The 24,389-nt window shown below is 40.7% G+C and overlaps 1 protein-coding gene across 2 annotated transcripts in view; it reads right to left on the bottom strand.

The window, feature by feature from the left end:
* nrp2b (neuropilin 2b) overlaps positions 1–24,389 on the bottom strand; it is a 73,455-nt gene that overhangs the window by 7,747 nt on the left and 41,319 nt on the right. For both annotated transcript variants that reach the window (XM_082176480.1, XM_082176479.1), the window contains exons 8-15: positions 17,699–17,843; positions 16,006–16,355; positions 14,830–14,974; positions 6,498–6,575; positions 5,790–5,933; positions 2,980–3,245; positions 2,254–2,350; positions 741–773 (exon numbers count right to left, since the gene is read on the bottom strand). In XM_082176480.1, the coding sequence (XP_082032606.1) occupies positions 741–773; positions 2,254–2,350; positions 2,980–3,245; positions 5,790–5,933; positions 6,498–6,575; positions 14,830–14,974; positions 16,006–16,355; positions 17,699–17,843 (1,258 nt within the window). The remainder of the gene's footprint in view (positions 1–740; positions 774–2,253; positions 2,351–2,979; positions 3,246–5,789; positions 5,934–6,497; positions 6,576–14,829; positions 14,975–16,005; positions 16,356–17,698; positions 17,844–24,389) is intronic.

Genomic DNA, 24,389 nt, shown 5'->3' with positions numbered 1-24,389 from the left:
ATTTGTGAATGTCACCCCAGAGGAAAATACTACTGCTCAGATATTGCTCTTTCATTGCTCCGTAGACTGAAATAGTTCTTAAAAGAGTTCAGTGATAATTTCTATCAACTTTGTCTCAGATGTTTCTTAAAAGTCCATAAGGAAAATGATGTCTATTTTTACATTTTACATTCTGACCTGTGAAGCACCTTGAATAGCCTTTTTTTTTATATTTAATGTGCAAAACAACAAATATTTTCATCATTATTTACTATTATTTACTACTACCACTACTACTACTATTATTGAAATGTCAAGGGGTGACATACGAGGGGTAATAGACCAACTGAATCTATAGGCCACATTTAATGATGTTTAGCATGATAGCGACACCATATACAGTAACACAGCACATGATGTGAGGCTACAGATGCATGCTGGGATTCAGCCCATGCTCCAAATGTCCGTATGACAATAATGATGGTGAAGACATTAACCATGATGACGGCAATGGTTTGGCATCAAGACACCAACGTCACTGAACAAACAACTAAACACATAAAATTGGTGTTGAATCTGACTCATTTAAACTTTGCTGTGGGATTGGAAACAGACTGTACAGAATCCCTGTGCGCTGCTGGTGTGAAGCTTAACCAAAAATACAATGATTATCAAAAGCCCTTTAGGTGATGAAAGCTGCTAGGCAACAAGCAGGAAGCACAAACATTGGCACAGGAAATGACAATATGCCAGAAACTCACCAGTCATTTCAGGGGGGAATGCAGCGAAGGGTTCTGAAACAAGAATAAAATATGGATTAGAAAAGAAAATGGGTAAAATATGGATAGAAAATGGATAAGTAAAATATATTCACATAAATAACAACAGTGTAGTGGAATTCTGTACAATTCTCTAGATTTCTTATTCTTTGACAGAATAAATTCTTATGTACTGTGAATTCCACCCTTCTGATTGGCTAAATATATCCTAATATCTCAGGACACCTGTTTGAGTGATATCTCTCAGGTAGGGATATTTCCTGCTTGATATTCATTAAAATTCCTACAGCCCCTTTAACAACAAATGTAAAATTATTAACAGAACTCCCCAGAAACACTTTAGCTCATCATAACGAAATTCTTTTGGAGAGGGGTCTGAAATCACAAACACAGGTTAAGGAGAAGAAATAAGACAGAAAGAGTGAAGAAGGGAGGAGAATAGGATTGGGCTGTGTGTCATTTGGCAAACTGTGCCGCGCACACACATTTAGACTGCCAGAGAAACAGAATGCCAGTTCAGAATGTTTGGAATGCAGTCACTTTAAAAAGGAACTCTGCAGAGAGGCAGGGGACAGATTTGGCAGCGACACACGGGCTGGCGCATGCACACCGAACAACTTTAATTAATAAGAGAAGTCCCAAAGCCGGGGGTCTGTGCACGTGAGCGGCGGCTCACATCAATATCTTGATTCATAACTAATCCTATTTTTGCTGATCATTGTTTAAATATAATATGTCCTCAGAGGAAAAGCAATGTTTTTGCTCAGTAAATAACCTTCACAGCATTGTGAGTGACTGGCCGTGTAGCGAAAGTGCTTTGTTCGACATTAATGTCTGGTCTGTGTTTGTGAAAAGCTACACCGTAGAGAGCAGGCCTGACGGGTTATTCCCTGGCATGGCTCTGGAAAAGCTCTGTTTACAAATAAGAGAGGAGAAGGAAAAGAAACTAATGAAACATAGATTGAGATCAGAGCCCACAGGGCGAGTGTGGCCTAGTTTTCAGCTTTTTGTGTGAGCCGAGCACTTGAAAAACACTTTCTATGTGATAACATTTTTCTTGGGCTTGAATGGGAAGAGTAGGGTGGGCATGGAAAGCCACAGTTATGCGGTTAGAATGGATCGTTTGGTGACAGGCAGGGTCCAAAATGAGTTTTTTGTCACATCTACCAATGGAAATTTATACAATTTATTAAAAAATTCTTAAAATGTATCAATATTTCCAACCAGCCCAGAAACAATTTTGCTGTTTTTTTTCCCTTCCAATAAACAATATGTATTAAAAATATATAAATGAAAAATGCAATTTTATAATTTTTTATATAATTTCCATTTTAATTTAAAGAAAATGTCCCTTTGTTTACTCGTCAAAGCCAATTTTACTTGCATCTGGTGCTTGGCATGAGTTCATTTAGGTCCCTGGTGACAAATTTGGTGGGTGATGGCTGAAAGAGGGAAATAAAGCAAGACAAAGAAAGACCCAGATGTTGATACTTACGTGTACACTGCTCAAGCTCGATGCTGGAGCTCATATGGATGTTGTCAACCCAGATGTGCCCTCGACTGCCTCGCTCAAAGAAGCCCTCGATGATAACCTTGCAAATTAAACAGAAAAGAAAGAGAATTAAAGGCTGTATGTTTCGATTAGCACTGTGTTACTAGCCTGACTACGTCAGACGTCGTACTTCCGCTCAATTTCAGTTCGCTTCTGTACTCAGTCTGAGATAGCGACCTATCTCTCAGTTTTCCTCTGGCCTCAAAACAGCCGGCCAATCAACGAACAGAGGGCGGGCTGAGAGCCGTGACGTAGACGCTGATTGTACCGTGGATGCGTAGATTTACTTCACATAATCTGCAAAAGTCGTTCACAGCCATGTTCACTCCGGTATTTCGCTCGATGGTTTTGTTTTCGCATCATACATGTGTTTACAGTGGAAGTTCGATGCGGCTGAGCCGGCGCTAACACACGTCATAACCAAACGTTATGTGATTGGCTTACGGGTAACCAATGATTTTAAACTTCAGACAATCGCCCCCCCGCGGGAAAGAAAACGCTTTTCAATTATGCCCTTCCAGACTCTGTCTACGAAGCAAAGCGAAGTAGCAGAGTTTGGAATTACCAGGCTACTGTGTTACTAGTGTCAATTCACTTCTTTTGTTACTCTCAAGTCAATGTTTATCATTATATACATCACAGATTTCTATTGGATGAGTCTCTGTGCACCTGATATTCTTTAGGGGACTGAGGCAGGATGGTGCGGCCTTCCCTCCACATGGGCCCCTGGTCTCCTTTCAGTGCCCAGAGTAGCGTCTCCTCCTGGTCATCGTCCCGGAGCAGCACACGCAGACTGTCCTGACCTTCACCCTGAAGCTGGTAGTAGAAGAGCAGACAGACGGGACGGCGCTCGGGTCCCACCGATGGACTCATTAACCGTGCACGCTGCGGCTCTGACTTAGGACTCACCTCCACGTACAGGAAATTCCCAAAATCTGAAGAGAGACAGAAGCAAGTGCTGATGTTAAACATCTTTTGTTGGTCCTGGAACAACATTCTTTTTAAAGAAACATGTTCCAACAACTTCCCAACCCTAATCATTACCCCTAAAGCAAATATTTAACCCTACACCAACCACGATGTAGATCCAGGAATATGTCCTACTTAGTGATTTCACTGTAAGCCAAATTTAAAATGTTCCTTTTTTTCTGTTTCTTTCTCGCCGTGACATTGCACTAAACAATCTGGTTTGTTTTTTATGTTGCTCAGTAATAAATAATTGAACCGGAGGGAAGCAGAAATTCAGCTCAGACATAAAAACAACCCCCCCTCACCCCCCTGTTTTAAGAGGAAAGAGTCCTTACAACGCAATCTCTGTCAGATCCCACTGTGGACCTCTCAGTAAAGTAGAAGAAAAATGAATGGGAGAGGAGAGGAAGAGCGGAAAACAACAATCAGAGAGAAGGTTGGGAAACACTCTGTGAGTGATCTGACTGGACAGCGTGGCACCAGAAATTATCATCATTACCCATGCTGCCTCAGCTATGATTCAAATGCTCCCACCTACACTGATGTATAGAGAAATGGCATAGTCATTTCCGTTCACCCTACTTTGACACATTTCTCATCCCAAACTTATTGAAAATACAGCACTGAAATCAGAGATCAGGCCGTCGCTGGTGTTCCTTTATGAGATGCCTAAATAGATTACGCATTTAATTAAAGCAGAAGAACTTCCTCTGTTTGATCTTGGGTATACATATAGGGAAATTAATTACCCTTTCACAAGGAAAGTTCACCGTAGCATAGACACTATTTGGCTTAGGTTGATGTGCCTGAAGTAACCAGAGGGCAGGGAAAGGTACTTCTGGGATTATTGTTTTTAAGTGGAACCTTCTACACCTAGAGTTAATTAGGCTGACTGCGCATTAACCCTTTCTGGCCCTCTGTTTTTCCGTTTCCTGGTTAAACCACTGGGGTATGAACACTCTGGAATGCTCAGAGTTCTGTTCCAGGAGCCATGGGATCTACACGGCTTACTGTGATGTTGGATCGTTTTATGGGAGTGAGCTGTGCTATAAAGTGAATGAGTTGAGCAGCTCTTGTCCAGGGATGCTGGGAAGCCAGAAACATACTCCATATGCAAAAACATCACTGGCATAACTATAGAAGTCCGTTTCCACCTTGGACTTTGTAACTTTTTATCTTGTAATTGCGATTTTATATTTCTTAATGTGACTTCATATCTATTTTTAGTTTTTGAATTCTTTCCTTTACTGAGAAGAAACAGGCTTCCATATGAAACATTTACATTTACATTTACATTTATTCATTTAGCTGACGCTTTTATACAAAGCGACTTACAATTGCTATATATGTCAGAGGTCGCACGCCTCTGGAGCAACTAGGGGTTAAGTGTCTTGCTCAGGGACACATTGGTGTCTCACAGTGGATTCGAACCCGGGTCTCTCACACCAAAGGCATGTGTCTTATCCATTGCGCCACCACCACCCCCCTGTTGTAAACATCTACTCGAATCTGGCAGTCAATGGAGAAAGTAGCTTTTTGGCCCCAGATGATGTACTTACCTCACCTACAAGCTTACCAGCCAAACCTTGACCCCTTGATTGGAAAGAGTCTAGCTACAGTACTAAAACACTACATGCAACAATACTAAGAATACAATGTTTACTTGTGTTATGAATTGCATTGAGATATATTATGGAAACCAACTTCGTGTGAAATCGAGTTTGAGTTTCTAGAAGTTTTGTGTTAGGGGATCTACACAGTTTGTTTGGAGAAGGTGAGGAATGTGACGTGACACCCCTGGTGTTAAAGAGAGAGAGAGAGAGAGAGAGAGAGAGAGTGTGTGTGTGAGAGAGAGAAGCGAAAGTCTTGGGATTGGGGGGTGCACTTGGTTTGGGAATGGTTAAAACAGGATTCTTTCCTCTTTACTGCTGGATCTCTCTTTAAAACTTGACATATGGAAAACAGTGCAAGATTGTTTTAACAGCCTCACAAGGCAGAGTGCTCCAGGAAAGCAGTGAGGACATGGAGAACTGTGTGTGTGTGTGTGTGTGTGTGTGTGTGTGTGTGTGTGTGCGCGCGTGCATGCAGAATTAGTGAAGCACTCATCTTTTTTTCACGTAGGGTTGATAAAGGTCAGGTAAGCTCAGGGATGTGAAGAGATGAACAAACTCCCAGAGGAAGAACGAGGATGGACTGAGAGAATGACAGATACTATTCCCAGATTTCAACCATCACATTAATTACACACAAGTAATGAGACGGGTGGATGGAAAATGAGAGGTGAGCGCATGTGTGTGAGTGTGTGGATTCATAAAGAGGACAAGGGCAAAAGAAGGTCTAAAAATGTCTTTTGTGCAGTACGGTCACAGTAGGCCACTATTCATCACAATACTTCCTTCTGACCATCTTCTGTTTATTTTCCTAACAATTCTTATTAATCAAGCCAAATTTAGTTTTTGTTTATGTTTGAAGAGATTAGTATGTAATATCTTTTATTAAGATGCACTTACTGTCAGATCCCAGTGTCAGGTCCAGACTAGGACTAGAGGAACTATATAGAGACCACTTCAGATCAGACATGGGGTCGTGGGTCCATCCACACATACTCTGCTCAAAGTCACACAGACCACCCAGAGATGACAGAGTGGTGGGAACTGGGAAGAGAGAAAGAGCAAACCATACTCATTTTCCATGACCTGTTGTAGGCTCTCCCATAACACACACATACTATATTTGTCCTATGACTATATGTGTCCTACTATATGTATTTCCTCATGAAATATATATATATACAGTTTCATTTTATGTGCATAGATTTCTGTCTCATTGTATGTTCACATTTTTCCTGTTTCACTGTATGTGCACAGAATCCTGTCTCACTGTACATGACAGTTTACATGCTGCGAGCCTCTACTCATCAATTCATAAGTGTGCAGAAATGGAGGGGCGGCAATCTGTTATTAGAGCTCTGGGAAAAGCAAAGCTGCAATTACACAGCAGAGTACTGTAAATAAAAGTGCATGTGTGATATACTAAAATTGCTTATATAAACATTCATTAATGAGACATGCTCTACTAGATATTCCCATTACATCTCAGCCAAGTATTTTTTTATATACATTAAATTGATTGGATATATTGATATTCACTCAACAGAGCGATCTATTCTCGTGCACTATAGTAATATTTTCTGTAAGTAAGGTGCTCTGTTTGATTACCTGGTGTCCTGTGTGCGGTACTTGTCTCGTCCTGAGGGGGAAGGGTAGGCGTAACAGTGTCAGGAATGGTGGTAGATTCTAAAATAAAGTAAAAAAACAGCACATTTTAGAAATAAGCTTGAGACTTGGGGAAAAAAACGTGCGAGGCACAATTAATATCCTCTATAGAAGATCATTGTACCAGTGCTGATGAATACACAAGTCTCCCTAACTTAGACACACACACATAGTGTCTGGCAAACACTCCTCAAATAAGAAATGACAGAATAATCACACATGATCGCACACAGGCATGCATGCACACCAGCATCTGTCCCCCAAAAAGTGGCCACAGCCACCAGACACACATAAACCATGCCGAGACAATTAAAAATGTGCACATGCACCACATGCACATTGTGCGTTTACAATAAGAGAAATATTAGAAAACCACAACTAGAAAAGAAAAATTCTAAGCATCTGAGAGCTATTTACTGTGAAGTGCTCTAATAGAGAGAGAGAGAGAGAGAGAGAGAGAGAGAGAGAGAGAGCATATTCTCTAGATCATAGCTTCATCACCACTGCCATTCCACCTCAGACAACTGCAGTTACTGTACCAGTTACCCACAATGCATTTAAAAGTGAAACCATTGCTGCCACAGCTATTTTCCATGATTCACAACACAAGACTTCCAAAGACATTCCCTCCTCTGACTCTCTCGCTCGCTTTCATTTTTATACAGCAACACACAGTTGTTGACTTCTTTAGCTTTATTTCTCTTCTTTCTCTCCACGTCTCTCGCCCATAAGTGACGTGAGTTTTGGCCAAAATGACACGAGCCAGACAGCAACATAACAATTGCAACAGCGCTCTTACATGGTTTCTGCGGTGATAATTTGTTATGACGGAAAATGTTAAATCAGCCGTTGCATCTCTCTTCGTTCCCTGCGGGGGATCAAGCGGAGGAAGATTTAGAGACAACGAGGCGTAAATGAGTAATGATTGTCAGCTCTTAAAGTCATTAATGTCATTACTCTTAACAATTCCCTGCTTAATTGGCAAATACGTGAGTGGCGTAACACTAATCATGAAGACACTTTAGCACAACATGAAAAGGAGAGGCCTACTGTAATATTAATATGTTATTAATTTCTATAAGCGGGTGCGTACATGAAAGGGATGCACCAGCTGGCGGCTTCTGACATTAAACTCTATTAATTTTCTGCCCTTTACAAATGCAATTAACCTCCTGGGAACTGAGAACTCTCTGTCAGGTAACACACCTTTCTTTCTTTAGCCTCACAAACATAAAGTAGGACACTCTCCTGTCATGTCTAATGTACACTACTGTTCAGTAAGAATTTTTGTAATGTTTTTTTTTTTATTATGCTTTTTAAGGCGGCATTTATTTGATCAAAAATACAGTAACAGTAATATTGCAAAATAGTATTACAATTTAAAATAACTTTTTTTATATTTTAATAAATGGTAAAGTTTACTTTATTTCTATGATGGCAAAGCTGAATGTTCAGCATCATTACTCCAGTCAGTGTCACATGATCCTTCAGAAATCATTCTGGTATGCTTATTTGAAACATTATTGGTCATGGTTTCCAGAAAAATAACTGTTTTCAACATTAATAATGTTTCTTAAGCAGCAAATTGAAATCGAATTATATACCATTACAAACTTTTAATCATTTTAATGCATCCTTGCTGAGTAAAAGTATTAATTTCTTTAAAAAATGAGCACAAGTGGTTCACCATTGTATCATTGGCTCACTCAACAAGTATTTTCATTTACCTGTCAATTAGCTAATGTTCAACAATATTCAACATTATTTACAATTATTTTTAAACTGACACCAGATATTTCCCTTAATGTGATTTCTATATGCCCTATGTGAATGCTATATGCTGCTAATTCCTCCCTATACCTGAAGCTCCAGCTATGGATCAGAGCAAGACACGGGAATAGATTTCCAATATGCTCTAAAGCTCTATTGCAGCCAATTGATCTGGATCCCAGAACTCTCTGGGCGTTGCCTGAGATTTCCTCCAACATCCTGATAACACATTAAGGCCACGAAATGTTTACAAGTCTCAAAGACAGACCAGATATTTACAAGCAAGGGCTAGTTTTGGGGTCACTCCTCATCACCCTGAAGGATTACCTTGTTTTTAACCTCTGCATTCAGGGCACAGAGCGGAGTTAGCCCTGTTTCCAGCCTCATGGGTCCCGCTGAGCCTTGGCAATCTCTGACTCAGCGTTTTCATAGCAAGATGGAAAAAATGTTCAATTACATAGAAAGCCTTGGAGTAAATGTGCCCCTGGCAGGCAGACAGGCTGTACTTCAGCGCCTGACTGAGATCTTGAGCAGAGACTGCGTAGCAAGGAAAAACAAAGACTGATGTGTGTTTGGGAGATTATGTGGAGTAACAAACAAAGAACAGGAGTCAGACCGGATCAGCAACTGTGAAAGTGATCATCAAAGCTGATGTGGCGAATTATAACAATGTGTTCTTGTACACAACCACATTAAACGAAATAGTAAGCATGCTCCAAACATGCACAAACACACAAAAACGCATACTTAATCACTGATGCTTATTCATAGGCAACCTAATTAAACATTTCCAACTTGAAAGACGAGGCTTTTGGCCTCCAGAATTAAAAAACAAAGCCATTTTCCAGCGGCACTGAACTAATTAAAGCTTTTGTCTCTGTGTCTTTTGAACACAGAAAGTAACAGACGGTTTATCGTGTTATATCTCAGCTAGTAAATTCCCCAAATACAAACGCACAGATACATACTGAGTTCAGACAGGCCTGTGCTTGGCCTCTGATAAGGACTTTCATCACGAGCTCAGTTAAACCAACAAATCATCTCCAGGAGATAGATATCTAATATGCTTCACATGCCTAGAAATGTTCAGGGCGAAAGTGTTCATATTCACATCTGATGTCCTCAGAGAACCCTGCTTCAGAAACAACAACGGCGATTTCAAAAAACAATCTTCAACCGGCTTGATAGAGAGCGAATGCTTATCACAAACATTTCAAGTCTCTTCAAAACAGTTTTTAAGTTTATACACTGCACTTAACCATGGCTAGAATGCTACGGCGGGTTGTTTAACACCATATAACCAATCACAAACCTTCATATTGCTTGGCTCATTAAATATCCATTTAGCAGTTGTGTTATTAATCATGTTAAACAAACCAATAATTGGAAGTCACGGTGTCATTTAGTATTATGTTTCAGAAAATCTCAAGAGATGAAAATTCCAACCCAATCTCATGAGAAAAAGTAGCTATTCCACAAGTTGGCGATTCCAAATGAATTCATTTGATTCGTATGAAACCGTATGGTTTTTTGAAAAAAGGAAAAAGAAGAAAATCTTTTAAATCTCTGCTTAAAACCCATCTTTTTACTCTGGCTTTTAACACCAGGTAATCGTGATTGATGTGATTTAAATGTGTTGTGTGGGCAGTGCATTTTATTTAATTATTTGATCTGATTTGACTTTACTTATATCATTTTATGTTGTTTTATCTTATTCTATTACTTTTATCTTATTGTGTTTATCTTTTTATATTGTGTATTTTATTGTTGTGGTGTACAGCACTTTGGAAACCTTGTGTTTGTTTAAATTGTGCTATATAAATAAAGCGGATTGGATTGGATTGGAAAAAAACTAAGCATGAAGAGATCATACAAAAACGTACAGCTTCATATGAATTTGCCACTAATTCACCAAAAATAGTTGAAAAATGAATTGCCATGAGAGTGTGTCGGGAAAACTCTGTCATTATTTGCTCACAGTCATGTCGTTCCAAACATGCATTTCTTTATTTCTTATGCAATGAAAGGCAAAGGGGTCCAGTATTGTTTTGGACCCCATTGACTTTCATTGCTTGGACAAGAATAGCTGAAATATTATTCAAAATATCTTCATTTGTGTTCTGCAGAAGAAAGAAGGTCATATAGGCTTTGACATAATTTTCATTCAGTTTCCAGTAGGAGAGCTGTACTGTATAAAGACTGAAGTAGGCATTATTTTATAATAAAGAGCAGGGAAGATGTGCAGTATGGAAAAAGAGGAGGGGAGGAGTGGAGATCAACCTAAATATTTACACTGGGAGGATATGAACAATGACATGTGGGCTTTGTGGGTAAATGCCTGTGTGCAAACACGGGTTGTGTAGGGGGACTACACTAAACAGAAACATGTGGATGAGAACTTCAAAGCGCCAATTTAACTAGATCAGGGGAGCGGTTGTCCTTCAGCTCACATGCATCCATTCTGATAGAGAAATAGCAGGGAAAGATGGTGAGAGAGACCCTCGGTTTTGGCGAGAGAATGAGGTCGAGCCAGAGAGAAATGATTACACCCTCCTTGTCAAAGATGATAAGAACAGGAAACAATTTTTCATCACATCCCCAGCTGCCCCGGCAAGGAACGAAGAGTGGAACGCTCTAAACCACCCGCTGTCCTAAACCACACCCACTGTTCCCTTGACGGACAGCCACAGGCCCTGCCCGCACATCTGAGAGTGATCAGTGAGTACTGCACATCCTGACAGTAACAACATAATGTTACAAAAGATTCTATATCAAATAAAACCTGTTCTTTTAAACGTTCTATTCATTAAAGAATCCTGAAAAAAAGTTTTAACCAACTGTATGAAATGTTTCTAGAGCAGCAAATCATCATATTAGAATGATTTCTGAAGGATCATGTGACACTGAAGACTGGAGTAATGATGCTGAAAATTCAGCTTTGCATCACAGGATTAATTATATTTTACAATTTAGGTAACACTTTATTTTACAGTGTCCTTGTTACATATGTTACATGTAGTTACTATAGTAATAACAGTACATTTTGCATAATTACATGCAATTAACCCTCAACCAAACCTGAATCCTACCCTAACCCATATTACTCAGTACTTAAATATGTAATCACACTGTAACAATGACACCTTCAAATAAAGTGTAACCTATTACGGTTTTTGATTAAATGAACGTAGTGAACATAAGAGACTTTTTTCAAAAAAAAAAAACATGAAAAAATACAGACCCAAAACTTTTGAACGGTAATGAATATATAATTCCCCCCTACCACCAACCCTTCACTTGCGATTTTAAAACACATTTTTGGATATATTTGTACTGATATATATTGATAATTTTCATACATAATTGCTGATTTTTGTACTTCTTGGTTAAGGTAGTTAGCCATTCCATTCACAGCTGTTGTTTGAAGGCCTTACTGTCTGCTGTGAACTGCAGTAACCCTGTGCTCCTGAATCTCAGCACCTTCACTCAGCCTGAGCGGGAGAGAAGTTTAGCCGAGCCTAGTCTCAAAGGGTTGCATGCTGAGTTGAAGATGTCTCCCTCCAGCTTCTTCAATTTTGAGATGCACTGCACCCAGCAGAGGTCACTGTCCTCACTCTTTCTACCTCTCTCTCTCTCTCTCTCTCTCTCTCTCTCTCTCTCTCTCTCTCAGAGAAGGAACCTTTGGCTTGACGTTGAGTCCAGTAATGAATAATAGACAAGGGTGCCTGATTGAAATATCTAAAGTCCCTCTGTGTGTCTTTCACGGTCTTGCTCACACAAGGTCTGCCTGCCACGCCTCTGTTTATTTATTCATCAATTCATTATTTCTCTCCTTGTGTCCCTCACTCCAAATTTCCTTCCTCTGGGAGAGTGATGGGATTTGGGGACAAAATCGTAGCTTAGCAGCAGCTCAGAATAACTCCAGGAATGTATGACCTTGGTTTGTGTGAGTTTGTACAGTATACGGAAGTAGTATGATATATGTATGTAATATATATTTATAGTCAGATTGTCATTATAATCTGTCCGGGTGATCAGAACTGCGACACAGAGGATATGACTTTACATTATCCTGCTTATGAAAAGGCTCCTTACCAAATAAATGGACAGTAATATTAATTTGAGTCTAAATTACTTTAGCATGTGAGAAGAAAGAGACTGTGGAGTGATATGAGAGAAACTGGTTGCTGGGGACAATAGTCAATTATACAGCTATGCAGTCATTATATAAAAATACTTGACCGCAGAATGTCACAACCGACCAATCAGAATCAAGTATTCCAGAGCGCCATGTAATAATAACTTCTAATAATCTCTCTTCATATGAAATTAAATGTGTGCATGTGTGTGTTCAGTCAGTAGACGACGATGAACGCGGTGGCAGATGTGTGTGATTGGCGTAAACATCTCTGTGCAGTGAAGTGAGACTGATGTAGCCCTGTGAATATTTAACATCTCTCTCTTTCCGCGAATCCCCACGGCCGCTCAAAATCAGAACAACAGCAGCCCCGGCCCCTGAGTCACTCACCCTCGCTCCACAGCTGCAAACAACCATCATTTACAAAAGTACAGTTTGCTTTGGAGGACCGAATTAGGACAATCTCACTCAAACCGTAGGTCTGTATGTTTTTTGTTGTCAAACGGCTCCTTTGAGGACCGGTACTGGTGATCACCGTGGAGGTGCTTAACAGATGGTAGGAAACGAAACAGCCATAATGTTGGGGCTTATGGACGGAAACGAAGAAAGTACAAAAGGAAAATACACACAAATCAAAGTCACATGTAAGTATATATAACACTGCTGTAGCTGGGGGCGGTGTGTTTATTATTTTCAATTAAATTCTGACTGTAAAATCAAACAGGATGAGCCACATTGAAGTTGCTGCCAATATCCAATGAATACACACACCTGTGACCACACATCATTTGCATATAAAGTTGCTACAGGCAATGTAAACAGCCTACAGCTAGGCTAATGAACTTTATTACTCACCGGATGAATTGATTATCATGATTATAACGAATCTGCTTTGTGACATGTCCAAAGTCATAGTGTAAAAAGTGTCAAAACAAAAAACGCAGGTCTATATGTTTTTTGTTTTTTTGTCAAACAGTTCATTTGAGGACCGGTACTGGTATGGATGACTGTGGATGTGCTTTACATATGGTAGGAAACGAAACAGCCATAATGTTGTGCGTACGGGTGGAAACAAAGATAATACTAAAGGAAAATACACAAAATTCAAAGTCACATGCAAGTGTATATAACTCAAGTGTGTTTGTGTGTCTCGGGATCTGTATGTGATTAGATTTACTGCAGAGATTAGGAACTGGGGCTGTAGTTTCAACATTGAGTGGGGTAGATTGAGCCCCCTGTGTCTCGAACATCTGGTGCGCAGTTGTGCACTGCGGAGCCTCGCCGCACTGTCATCGCATTCCCTCACGCAAACATAACCGTGTGTACACAAACACAATCGGCCGTCAGTCCATTTTTCGTTACTCATTAACTCACTGGCTTTGATCCATCCCTCATTTCTTTCTTCCGCTTTGATTATCGTCTCTTTCTCTCTCTCTTGATCTTTCGCTCTCATTCATTTATGGCCCATAGGCTCTGTAAACCTGTGCCAGTATCGCACCAAGCGCCGCCGATGACACATGAAGCTTTCAGCCCGGATCTCATCTTCTGCCTGCAAAGTGCCACCAACTAACCCTGAGCCAGCACCGGCTCTCTGTCTGACTTTTCATCATGCCTTCTTCTTCTTTAAGTCTTGCTATGCTAATAAACCTGGGCACTCAGCCCTGAGGCTTCCCCTGGCCTCCACCCACATCGTCCTTTCTAGCAACTCCTCTAATGCTCCTTCGCCCCCGGCATTCCTGGAGACACAGAGCCATGAAGACAGCCCGTCGATTACTGCCCCTCGGCCTGCCGCTTTATAAAGCCCAGGCCAGGTCCAGAGGGAGCAGTCGAGTGTCCTTTTGGCTGATCGTCACGATGTGACAGGTAAAAGATTCAGGAGGAGGATATATGAAGGACATCGGGGACAGAGAGCAAAGATGGAAGTGACAGAGTGGTTTTCTTTCTACTGCTGTAGCTGGAGGCGGTGTGTTTATTTTAAATTAAAACTGATAATTCTGACTTAAAAAATCTGGATGGATAAGCCACGTTGAAGTTGGTGCCAATAGCCAATAAATGCACACACCTGTGACCGCACATATTTTTTTTATTATTCATTAATGTGAAGTTGCTACAGGTAATGTAAACAGCCTGCAGCTAGGCTAATGAACTTTATTACTCACCGGATGAAGAGTTTATCGTGATTACTATTAATCTGTTTTGTGTTGTCTAAAGTCATAGAATAAAGAATGAAAACCAAAACGAAATAAAGCGAAACAAAATGAAGTGAAACAAAACAAAACAAAACAAAACAAAACAAAACAAAACAAAACAAAACAAAACAAAACAAAACAAAAAATAAATACAATAAAATAAAAACACAGGTCTTACCTGGCAAGTCACAACCCAGTATCTCCAGTCTCATTCCGATGCCGGCGGGCGACCACCTCTCTGGATACACTCGGATAAACTGGGCCACAATCTCCTCGAAGCGACGGATCTCTGGGGTGTCGTAGTGTGTGTTGCCCTCAAAAATCTGGTGGAGCAGAATCACAAAGGGACTTTAGCACAGCTGTGTGACTGAGAGGAAAGCTAGTGGATATTCTCTCTTTTTGAGAAAGTCTCTGACGCAGCTCAGGTTTTAATTAACACAACCGTGGATGATTTCACTGGAATGTTATCAAAGCTTGCAGCATAATTGAATTCTGCTCTCAGAGTGGGAGATTGGGAATCTAGAAGTGAAATGCTGAGTCGCTGAGATGAGCAGGAAAGAATGAAGTAAGTCTTTTAATAATCTGATTCTGGTGAACTGTTCATTACTGTAGCCTTTTCAACGACCCACAATATTTAAATTAGCACGATTAACTAATTAACCTAATTCAACTCCAGTTAAATTCTTCACTTCAGTCCTCTGCTGGAAAAAGCAGAATATACAATGCTTAAGATGGGAAAGCAGGGTCCAATAAAGCCTAACTGACTTAACCAGTTCTTGACTGAAATGGACTACCAGGTCAAACCCAGGTTCACCCAGCTGATCAACCATCTAGACCAGTGTTCCTCAAATGGTTGAGTTTGAGCTAAACTCAGCAATCCTGATCTAGACCAACCTGAACCAGACTGGACCAGTTAAAAACGATGTTTCACTTGAACTTATTATCACTTTAACTCTTTAACTCAGGGTTCCTCAAATCCAGCCCTGGAGGGCCACTGTCCTGCAGTTTAGTTCAGACCCTGATCAAACTCACCCATCTGCAATTTTCTATTAACCCTGAAGACTTTGATTAGCTTGTTCAGGTGTGTTTGATTAGGGTTGGAAGTAAACTCTGCAGGGCAGGAACCCTGAGGAACCCTGCTTTAACCTGTTTTCTCAACTGATTAATAGACCATAGTTTTGAAGCAGATTAAAAATAAAATAATTAAAAATAATTAAATAAATAACACTGTAAATCAGACCCAGCTCTCATTTGCTCATTTTCTCACCCATGATAACGACATTCCCATCCTTAGTTTCATTAACCAGAAAAACTTGATTGTTGTGATAGCATTAAAATCCAGTTTAGTTCTCACCTTTGGGAAATTGGTCTTGGAGTCGATGATGTAGCTCCAGTCTTTTCCATTCAAGCTGTGGGACAGTTTATACTTCCGTACAAAGGCCCGGTTCTCGGCGCTGGTACTGCCGTCCACCCCGCGGGCCCCTTGCGTGATGATACCCCGTACGGTTTTGGGGACTCCCAGGTCCACCTGCAGCCATTCTTCTCCGGCCACGGGCTGTGCGGGACTGGGGAACCATCCTGAGCGGCTGGCCACCAGCCGGGCGGCACCTGTGGCCCCGTGGATGTCCCTCATGGAGGAGGCTGAGATTTGAGAGTCAGGCAGGAGGCCGGAGAGCATTCCCTGCATCTCGGAGCATGGAGCGTCTGAATGGAGGATAGACAAGAAAATGAGTAATGGTGAAGCAAAGGGGAATTGACATTTTAAGGCTGGAGAGATCAATGTTTCATGTCGTTATGTCATGAGAGAGGCCTTAGGAGTAAATAATAAATAAACAGAGCATGTGCGGGTGTGTTTTTTGGGTCTGCGGAGTGGGTGTTTGTGTGTAGGATTTATTACAGGAAGAATTTCGTGTTCCAGGTTTGTTAGGTTCACCTCTACAGAGTTAAAAGCAAAACCCACTCAGCCCAAAACAGCCATTCTCTGGCTCAACCGCCACAAATACAAAAGCTACCAGAAATAAATGATTGATTTTGGCCTATGGCTTAAACACAGAACAAAAGAACAGGAAAACAGGCTGGGGCATCTGGTTCAAGCCCATCCTAACAATCTCAGTTGAATTACACCCAGAGGTACACCCACACTCCTGACAGAAAGAGCAGTAAAACACAGATCGAGGCTAGCGGCACGAATGTGATCGATGGCTTCACAGGCATCTTTATAGGCTTGGCAGTGCCGGATATCCCGCGAGCCGAGCATCACTCTTTTGTGGGAAAGACAGGAAGGGCAGCGACAAGCCTCACTGAGAGCAGCCTGTTCTGGGCTGGATGCCCGAGGGACAACGGCCCCCTCGGGACTGCAGCAGGTCTAATATGGAGGCCAGTGGCGTGTCCGTACGTCGTTTGTGTCAGTGTTGAAAAAGACCCTGTCTCTAAAAGCGCATTTGTCCTGCTCAGTGTCGAGGAAAAAAGGAGCGAATCACTGTTTAATAGCGTAATGATGGAGTGTGATGTCTCTGATAACATCAGTGCAAAAACAGCTCACCTCCTTCTTCTGCTGCAGGACATGCTAACAGAATTAGGTGACTGCTATCTCCCCATCTCCATAAATAACCAAACTCAATCAGGACCCTAAAGAGCTCTGATAAATACACATCTGAGTTCACTTGACAGGGACACAGTGGGCGTCTGGAACAATATTTGTCACGTGCTGTATCTGTGGGCCTGCTGCGTATGGAAGTTCATGAGACACTCTATCTATTCATCCATCCATCCATCTATCCATCTATCCATCCATCTATCCATCTATCCATCTATCTTTAGTGAGGGAAAGAACAACAATCTCATGAAGCATTGCGAACAGCATAATCATATTAAAAACAATGGAGAAATATAAAACATATACTGTATTTTAATACAGCCTATATAAGAACAATGTTTAGTCAGTTCTAAAAGTTAACAACCACAAATCAGTTCCCTTAAGGGCTGGTGAAACATTTTAGATTGTGTATAGACTTGGAAAAAAGTTGTGTGGTGTGAGTTTCACTGACCCGTGATTTGACAGCCGTAAAGTTCGAAGCGTAAAGCGATTCCATTCTTCCATGCCTGAGGTCGGATGCGGACAAACCGAGCTAAGACTGGCTGAGGGATCCGGTTCAGGACCACCTCTGAGGGGTCTGCGTTTGCATGGAAAACCTAAGGAGAGGGAGAGAGAGAGAGAGAGAGAGAGAGAGAGAGAGAGAGAGAAAGAGAGAGAGATTTACAGCTATTCAGGAGGTGGTTTGGCTGAGGCCACTCATTCAAAACAAACTAACCAAACAAACAAGCACAAACTCTCACACAGTAAGAGATCTTTACTGAGGTCAAGTGAGATTGTGACCTTAATCGCTGTCAAAATACACACACCAATGACTACACACATAGACGCCAAAGTTAGCATCGTAAATTCAAACATGAAATGCTGTTTCCTCCAGAATGAGTTAAAGACGACAGACATGGGTGAGAAAGTGTGGAGGGTGTTTGAAAAATCAGTTGTCAATCTATGGGCTTGAATGTTGTCACATAAAGACATAAAACCAGGCACTACCACATGTTTTTGGGCGTTGTCATTGTTTACATCAGTATGTCAGATGATTAGTATTTCAGCAGGAAGTTCACAGGGTATCATAGAAATATGCCATATGCTTCAGTCACTCCATCTTGGGATGGTGTGGAAGCAAATCTCCATCTCTCCTTCTTCCTCAGAGACGTGAGCCTCTGTCAGGATCTTTGTCTCCAGAGAGAGGAAGTAGGAAAGAGTAGAAGGAGCAGAAGAGGGCGAGTCCTGCTCCACTGCACACACAAAAAACAAAGCCTGGACCCTAAGGACCTGACCCATCTCAGGATCCAATGACACCCGGGCCAGCTGGCCTGGGTCAGGTCCGTCCTAGGCTGGCTTGTGCTGAGAGTGAAGGAGGAGATTAAAGGCGGGTTAGAAAAATGAGAAGAAAAAAACCTTCCGACCTTTGGGAAATCGCCTCAATATATCATAAAATAAAAGTAAGAAACTATGAACTGAGGACCTGTGGTCATTAATCATTGTGCATATGTTTAGTTAAAAGCAGTGGAGACCTGGGGCAATTGTTCAATTTTTCACATATTTCATCATAACTCACAGATTGCTACAAATATACCTGCCATCTTTTGGTAAATGAAATAATAAAATATAAACAATGCGAAAGATTCAATCATAATATTGAAATATAATACAATAACTCAGGAGATTGATAGATAGATAGATAGATAGATAGATAGATAGATACTGTAGGTAGATAGATAGATAGATAGATAGATAGATAGATAGATAGATAGATAGATAGATAGATAGATAGATAGATAGATAGATGACGAGTGAAACCTTGGGAAAAAGTGTGTGTGAGGAGAGAGAGATGCTTTAGAAAAAAACGTGAGTGTGTAAAGCTGTTGTCAGTAGGAAGACGCAGACATGCATCGCAGAAATCTGCTTTTGTTTAATGACCTCATGATGGAGTGTGTGACCTTTCCCCTTCACTGCCTCTGAAGTTTTTCAACACAGCACAGTATGTGAGAGCCAAGTGGTGTGTGTGTGTATGTGTGTGTGACGACTGGGGGCAAGCAGTGTGTAATATATCACCTCTTTAGTGTGTGGGAGACTCCTATTTCTCACGATTCACTGACATAACCTAACACACACCCAGCACTTCTGAAAAAAACATAAAAACAAACGCAGCAAGATCAAGAGGCCTGTGAAATATTACATATTCCGGAGCCGTACTCATTGCAGTTGTATTTTCTTAGTATTATTTATATACTATTAAATTATTTAGTAATATATTAAACTTATATTTTAATATATATATATATACCCCCCACACTATAGTTACATCAAGCATCATGTGGTTTTTCGATTACTTTTCTAACCAGACTTATGATAGGCAAAAAAAAAAAAAAAAAAAAAAACATAGTCTTGTTTAAAAATGTTAGTTTACTGCTGTCCTTTGACTGGACGGCTCGGCTCCCTTTCCAGGCTTCTGATTAGCCAACCCGTTTAATCCAAATCAGCAAAAAACTAAGAGCTGTGAGTCTACAGATGACCAGATGTATATCACATGGGATTTGGGACAGAAGGAACACTGGCCATTATGGATAAAATTCCAAGCACTAAGAAGAGAGTATTAACCATGAAGATGCCAAAATGATCAAAAAGCACAGAAGAAACTAAAAGGCATAACAGGATTGAGCAGTCCAATTACTGCGAGGACGTTAGGGAGCAGGCTGAGATGAAGCTAAAGAACGGTGATTTCCCACTGGTCCTCTAAGACAGAGGAAAAGGGGAAGCGAGAGGAATGACAGAAATGACAAAGTCTCGGATTCTGACAGCAGCAGTCAATCTATAGTGGAGGTGGAGTCCAATACTGCTTCTAGCCAAACATATATTAGCGATACGAAACTATACGTTTGTTGTTCCCTTCGCTTTTTCCCACACATGCGCTCACCTGCTAATGTTTTCTTTGCATCCCTGAGCTACAAGGTCCTCTGACTGGTGTTGTGTTGACAGACACACAGGTGCTGGTAATGACAGACTCCCACACACCGAAACAGGAGAACTGCTGTCAACCCTGCTGTCACGGGCCGTCTACTGATACAAGCCCACCCTCGCGCCCGTTCCCTCTATTTTTTGCCCTCACAATGTCGTTTTTCCGTTGTTTCTCTTTCACTATGCAGCGTAATCTTTGATTGATGCACTCTCTGTGTGTGCAGGCATGCCTGTAGCCAGAGACATAACAAATGGACACTGCCGTCATCGGAAGGTTTATGCTAAATTACTTTCATGAATCATGCATTTGCGTACGTTACTTATATCACGTTCCCTCCGGCACGGCTGCTAGTGTTTCCCAGCATGCAGTCTGTGGGGAGTAGCAGGCATGTGTTGTCTGTCTCAGGTGATGATGTTTTGAATGTGAGTGCGGTTCTGGGTATATTTGGTGCTAGATACAAGCAGACTTTTTTCCACATTTTTCTGCTATACAATGCAGAGGGTATTAACACTTATTAAAATGTGTTAAACAAAGCTGAGAGTACTCTTATTGGCAGATGAAAGCATTATCAAACTAGCCAAATTTTGATATAAACAATATTAAAAACATAGACCATAAGGATCTGAGAAGTGTAGAACTAAACGTCATAGAAAATCCTCACTCTCATCGACTGCCACCTCTATTGATAAGCGAGTTGGAGTAGTTTTGATGACAGAGAAAATCCAAATTGGCCAAGTTGATGGCCAAGTAGATTTTTGTTGTTGTTGGACAGGTAAGGGAATTAATTATTGTGCAGACGCTCTCTAAAACTCACTAGTATCTGTGTTATTTATATAAAACTCAAGCTGAGATAATCAAACGGATCAATGTCGATAGACCTAGCATCTAACAGGTCACCATGATTCATGACCAAGTACAAGACATGTTCCTAGATCAACATGTTTTGTTGATCCTGGAAAAGCATTCCTGTCCGAAAATATAAACCTAACCGTATCCCTTCCCCTAATCCGATATCCCTTACCCTTTAACTCATCCCTAAAATCAGAGGGAAATGATATGTGAATAACACAGATGTAGAAGCACCTCACCCTGGATTGTAAGCCTAAACTTGACTTAAACTCTAAACTTGTCCCTCAAATATGATTATTAGATTTTAATGTTGTTCCAGGATCAACAAAGATGTTGATACAGGAACATGTTGCACTTGGTGAAATCACAATTTCCGCATCTAACACCATTGTGGTATCAGTACTTAAACGCTAGCTAAACAACTACTGAATGCGCTTTTAAAATTGAACTCTTTCCCCGCCATTGACGGAATTTTCCGTCAATATATGAGACAACGCTTCCCCACCATTGACAGAATTTTCTGGCTTTCCGCGTTTTCACCGTTATACGGTAGGGGGCGCTATTACACATCTTCTGAAAGAGTACTGAATCTCCTGATCAAAACACAGGTGAAAAAGAAGCAGAAACAAGTGATATCATATATACAGTAAACATATGCATATTTTGAAATAACGCGATCATCAACATTAAACAGTATATAAATCAAAACTGCCTAATGTTAATGAATAAAATGTCGACCCAGGACAAGCTATAGGACTGTGAATATTTGGGGGTGTTGATGCACTCGATCTACTCCATCTGTGTTTTGATCATCGTTCTGAATCCCATCCAGATGAACTCTTTGACAAAACCACAAAATGTTGCTTTTTTGTTTTACAAAACGAGAATGCATTAAGCTATAATAAAACAGGATTTCTTTGCTTAAAAGCAGAGGGTCTTGCCTTTCTGTTGACAAACTGCATGTTCAGATATTCCTACAACAAAATATTCTGGGGTCATGACATTTTTCTTAAAAAATATAGTCAATATAGTACATAAAATATAAAATCAACAGTTACTTTGCAATGGTACTTTACTGATTATTTCAGAAAATCGTTCCTTTGGAAAAGCCAGTCTTTTTTAAAAAGAGGAAAACTCCATATCCCATGTATGATCAAGCACAGCTTTAGTAAAGAATAAACTAAAGGGAATGTGTTACGCTTGTGGTTTGAAGCGTAAAGATGGATCTGAAACTGATCACAGAAGAACAACCAGCAAAGCATATTGAGCTCTAACATCTGAGGGTTGGGGTGATTCCACCATGTTTTCGTTCTGTGTGAAAGTGAGCACTCATTTCGTTCTCTCCCTCGCTCAGTCTCTCTTATGTTCTGACTCTGTGCCCACATGTGAGAAATGACTGACATGAGTAAAGTGTTTCCTCCTGAATGTTATATGCCTGAGTACTGACCTGATGTCAGCAGGACACGGCAGATTTTGTTCTGATGTAAGAACTATTGATACAAATTCAGAGATTTTCATTTTATCTTATTTTACTACATTTTCACACATATCTACTTATTTTGCCCTGTCTGATTATATTCACTTAAGATATAACCGGCTGTGTTTATATTCAAACATTCACAGTAAAAACTGGTCTGCCCTGCTCTATTAGTATATCACGCAATTAAACTTGTTCATTTTGCACAGTCCTCTGAGTTACACAGATATTTAGCCAAACTTTAGGAGCACAACTTATAACTAAATAAATCAGGCTGAGACTATGAGGAATGGTTATTGTAATACTGTATGTCATGAAGATGCAAGGGACTTCTAATATGATTATACAACACTTCTAAAATAAGCATCTAAATAAATATACTAATATTTCACACTTTTACAGCTCACATGCGACTGGCGGGCATGATTCAATGTTCTTGACGAACACCAAGTCTGACACAAAACAATGACAATAAAGTCATAAAGACATTAAAAAATGTTTAAATGCAAGTCATGCAAAAACACATGATCTTATATGCGTTTTTCTTGTTTACACAAAAGGATTGTGCCATATATCTGTGGAAAAACAGGAATCTGTTGCTTACTCCTGGTCTGTCTAGACACACACACACACACACACACACACACAGACCGATCAATGAGGGCGGATGTAGATTAACTCTTATATGAATTATTGAAAAATTACGTCTGACAGTCCAGGAGTAGTTATATTGAAAGAACTCCTTAGAAATTCATCAGCGCAGGAAAACGTGTATATTGTGCGGGAATATTCATGAGGTGAAATGGGGTCCTCAGTGGGGGCCAACAGGGCAGGTTCCTATAGTGAGTAGTTCCTCAAAAATTTGTTTGAATTATTCAAATGTCTGGCACAAGGGCAGCCTACTGAAATAATAAAAACCTCCCAAAGTGAACCCTCTGTGAGGTTGGAGTCTGAGGACACACACACACACACACATCTCCTGTGAGATGTTGTCACTGTTAATATAATAGCGACAGAGAGAATTTATGGTCGCATAAAAGTGGACACGCTCTCCCACAATGCCCGACTGCTCAAGCTGAGGTACAGAAAGCCACACGACCGCACTGGGGTCTCGGGAGCTGAAAGAGGTGCCGTGTTCCCCGCCCTGTCCATCTTTCCCCCTGTCTGTCTTTTTGTCTTTCGTTCTCTCCATCTCTAGCTGCTTTGCATTGGCTCGCTGCCACACTTTTCTTTTTCCTTCAGACTGATGCGGCCGCTGGGAAATGTGGTCAACGTTCACAGATCTGCTCGAGTCATTACTCTCTCTCTCTCTCTCTGCCCTTCTCCTGCTCTCTCCCACACCTTCACGGCCGAGATGAAGATGTTGACAGAGCAGCCGGGCTCCAGTTGGCTGCAGGCCAGTGCAGGTTCAGCCTCAGAGGAGGAGAAACACAGAGAGAAACCCACAGAAAAAGTCCTGTGACAAATTATTTTATAAGTACAAATATTCCATGTAATCTCTAGGTTAATGTGAGAAAAAAAACTGCATGTAGAATAATTATACAAGAATTAGAAAGTTCAAAAGAGCTTTAGATGAGGTATGTGTGGCTGTGTGCTGGCTCCGGGTCCCTGACGGCCCTTGGCTGTATACATGCTCTGCTGTTATAGATGGTTTTGACTGATGAGGGGCTCAGATACCTGAGGTCAAATTTGCTGTGTTGGTGCCATTCACTGATTGCCATATGACATATGAGTGGAGCTGTTTATTGTCTTGAAAGGTTTGTGATGGGTTCTGAATTTTAAATACTGGTGATATCTTTGACGAATACTAAGCATGAATCAAAAACTTGTGTGACATGCAAATATAAAATATTAAAATCC

The sequence above is a fragment of the Leuciscus leuciscus genome (genome assembly GCF_965113295.1).
Source record: "Leuciscus leuciscus genome assembly, chromosome: 7".
Lineage (NCBI taxonomy): Eukaryota > Metazoa > Chordata > Actinopteri > Cypriniformes > Leuciscidae > Leuciscus > Leuciscus leuciscus.
Note: the sequence above shows the minus strand (reverse complement) of the source record. Positions and strands in the feature narration are given on the sequence as shown.